The 3,327-nt window shown below is 45.7% G+C and overlaps 1 protein-coding gene across 1 annotated transcript; it reads left to right on the top strand.

Annotated features, from left to right (window-relative positions):
- The first annotated feature begins 17 nt into the window (after positions 1–17).
- Positions 18–3,113, top strand: LOC119872887 (disintegrin and metalloproteinase domain-containing protein 20-like). The gene is made up of 2 exons (XM_038545091.1): positions 18–1,941; positions 2,317–3,113. Exons 1-2 carry the CDS (start codon positions 159–161, stop codon positions 2,376–2,378), a joined length of 1,845 nt encoding a protein of 614 aa, XP_038401019.1. The 5' UTR covers positions 18–158; the 3' UTR covers positions 2,379–3,113.
- Positions 3,114–3,327: the final 214 nt, after the last annotated feature.

Below are 3,327 nucleotides of genomic sequence, written 5' to 3'. Positions count from 1 at the left end.
CCCACCCCCACCCCCACCCACCCCCTCTGGGGAGGCCTAGTCCCCAGTCCCTCTCTGCTCTCCTCAGGACTCCACCGCTAGAAAAGTTGCTGTTTCAGGGATCATCTTGCCTACCTCCCGCCTGTTTACATCTTCTGTGGTCACAGGCTCCTTCACTTATGGGGCCTGCCTGGGCCCAGGCCCACTTGACAGGTAATCTCTGGCTGCCTCTGCTCTGGCTACTCCTGTCCCCAGGCTGCTGCTCCCGTGCCCTCCCAGGATGGCGCTTCACTTCCTCTGAAGTCGTGATCCCCAGGAAGGTGTCCCACAGGGTGGGTGGAATGGAGAGACAAGGCCACCTCTCCTATAAGATTCACTTCAGGGGGCAAAGACATGTGGTTCACATGAAAGTTAAGAAGAACCTGCTGCCCAGACATTTTCCTGTGATCACCGATAACGATCAGGGTGCCATGCAGGAGGACTACCCTTTTGTCCCCCGAGACTGCTACTACTACAGCTACCTGGAAGGGGTCCCTGGGTCCATGGGCACGCTGGACACCTGCAATGGGGGTCTGCGTGGCATGCTGCAGGTCGATGACTTCACGTATGAAATAAAACCGCTGGAGGCTTCTTCCACATTTGAGCACGTGGTTTCCCTGCTTGTGACAGAAGGAAGATCATCAGAGGCTCAAAAGTGTAAGATTGGAGAGCAAGATACAGATCAAGCATATGAGGAGGCAATGCTTGCTGGAACTCCTAGAGCAGGCCCTGTGTATTTGTGGTGGCCACATAAGAAATACTTTAAAATCCATTACACCACTACTCTCTCAGTATTTGTGATCGACAGAAATTACACTCGTATTGTACAGGATGTAGTAATTTTGAACAACATAATACATACCATCTTCAAACCAGCCCTCCTGGATGTCTACTTACGTGTTTTGTGCATATGGGATAGAGTCGATAAGTGGGATCTGGATAGCTTCTTTAATATTCAAGATCTCATGGCTGATTTTGGTGTGAATAAATACTGGGGTTGGTTTGACGAAATTCCTCATGACACTTCACTGGTTCTTTCAGCAGAACCAATACTGGAGGCCTCCTATTATGGCCAACACAATGGAGCATGCAATCCTAACTGGGGCGTGGCATACGTATATATAGCAAGATACCACTTATTTTTGGCTGCGACTATTTCAGCACATGTCCTAGGTCATACTTTAGGCGCCGTTCATGATACACCCGGTTGTATTTGCTTTCGAAGAAAGCACTGCGTCATGGCTCCTCAGCCTGATTTATTGGATATGATGAGCAATTGTACTTATGACAGACTGCATCACAAGGTCAATATTTGGGATCCTTGTTTGAGCATACCAAATGTACCATACACCAATTATCCTTACGTAGCTGCTCGTTGTGGTGACCTGGTCGTGGACAGGAGGGAAGAATGTGACTGTGGCTCCTTAAAACAGTGCTCTAAGAATAAGTGTTGCACCACCACTTGTGCCCTCTCCCTTGGCAGTGACTGCAATGGAGGTTCCTGCTGTGTTAACTGCAAATATGCTCAACCTGGACTGCTTTGCAGAGACATACTCGGTATTTGTGATCTCCCAGAATACTGTGATGGGACATCGCATAATTGCCCTAATGACGTTTACACCCAGGATGGAACCCCATGTTCAACGTTAGCTGTCTGTGTGAGAGGAAACTGTACTGATCGTGATATGCAGTGTCAATCCCTTTTTGGCTATGGAATAAAAGATGCTGCACCAGCATGCTATGAAAAACTGAACGTATTAGGTGATCGATTTGGGAACTGTGGGGTGAGGGTGGTACGAGGAGGAGGAAAACCTGTTAGATGTGAAGAAGATGATGTTCTTTGTGGAATGCTGCACTGTCGTGATGTTCAAGAAATTCCTGGTGGAGGTGACCATGTTACATTTCGTCACATAGTAGTAACAGGTATTAATCAAGAAAAATGCTTTGGATACGATGCACACCATGGGACAGAGATCCCAGAAATGGGGCTAGTTGTGGATGGGGCAACATGTGGCCCAGGAAAATACTGCTTGAATCAGAATTGTACTTTTTATCAAGACTTGGGTTTTGACTGTGATGTCAGTACATGCAATTTCAGAGGAGTGTGTAACAGCAAGAAACACTGTCACTGTATGAGAGGTTGGAAACCCCCAACATGTGAAGAGAAAGGAGCAGGTGGTAGTATAGATAGTGGCCCTCCACCTGACAGAGAATATGGTTTTCGAACCAGAATAATTTTTAGTATACACCAAACATTACTTCTACTGATTATTCGTTTAAGTCTTTTTCTGATTTCAGGCATCACTGGTGCCTCTCATCACTTAGAAGATATAAAAGAGGAGGATGAAGAACAAAAATGACCTAGACGCAAGTGAATACTAACTGGATGTGCCAGATGACGAAAATCATATTGGTAGGACCAGGAGAAATGATCAAGAATCACTCTGATAATTACATAGTCCTTTAGACACTCTGAGGTTGTCATCTTAAAATAAAACGAGTTGGCCATTTAACATGAGGTCGTCTCTTTTAATATATGTAACATTTCCTTTCTAGCCATATTGTTACTATTCCTACCGGGGATAGTAGAGGACTCTTAGATTCATTAGCAAGAGACCAGTAGTACTCTTGTTAGGATGTGGAATCCAGCGTTTCACAAATGATTGGGTAGCAGACCTTGTTTGCATGGGTATGCATCAGATTTAACAAGTTTTTGGACCATCTCCCAATTGGCCATATACTAGATTTCTGTTATTTGTTCATTTTACTGCTCCTGTTAAACAAATGGCACTTAAAGTGACAGTTGGAAGATATGGTAGGATGGTAAGAACTTTTCCGTCAAGGCACATGGGTGCCAACAGATCTACCTACCGCCTGCCAAGTACGGGCTCCTGGACAAAGCCTCAGGCCGTGAGTTTCAAGGTCCATGTTACATTGGGAGATGCAATGCACTTTGCCAGGATTTTGTGGTGATCAGAGGAAAGCACCCAAGAAAGGCCTGGAACACGTTAGGCACTTAATATATGCCATTATTCCCGCTATTCTCATTATTCCTTTTGGGCTATGCTAAACCTGAGGTATTCCAGCAGAATGAGCTTGGCATTGTATCTTTATCACTTTTTTTTTAGAGTTCATTTATTGATTTGAGAGAGACAGTGAAGTGAAATAGAGTGAGTGAAAGAGAGAAAGGGGGGGGCGCACATGCACGAGCAAGGAGGGAGAGGGGCAGAGGGAGAGGGAAAGAAGCAGACTCACCTGCTGAGCAGGGAGTCTGACCCAGGACTCCATCCCAGGATTCTGGAATCATGA

The sequence above is a fragment of the Canis lupus genome, chromosome 8 (genome assembly GCF_011100685.1).
Source record: "Canis lupus familiaris isolate Mischka breed German Shepherd chromosome 8, alternate assembly UU_Cfam_GSD_1.0, whole genome shotgun sequence".
NCBI classification, from domain to species: Eukaryota; Metazoa; Chordata; class Mammalia; order Carnivora; family Canidae; genus Canis; species Canis lupus.
Note: the sequence above shows the minus strand (reverse complement) of the source record. Positions and strands in the feature narration are given on the sequence as shown.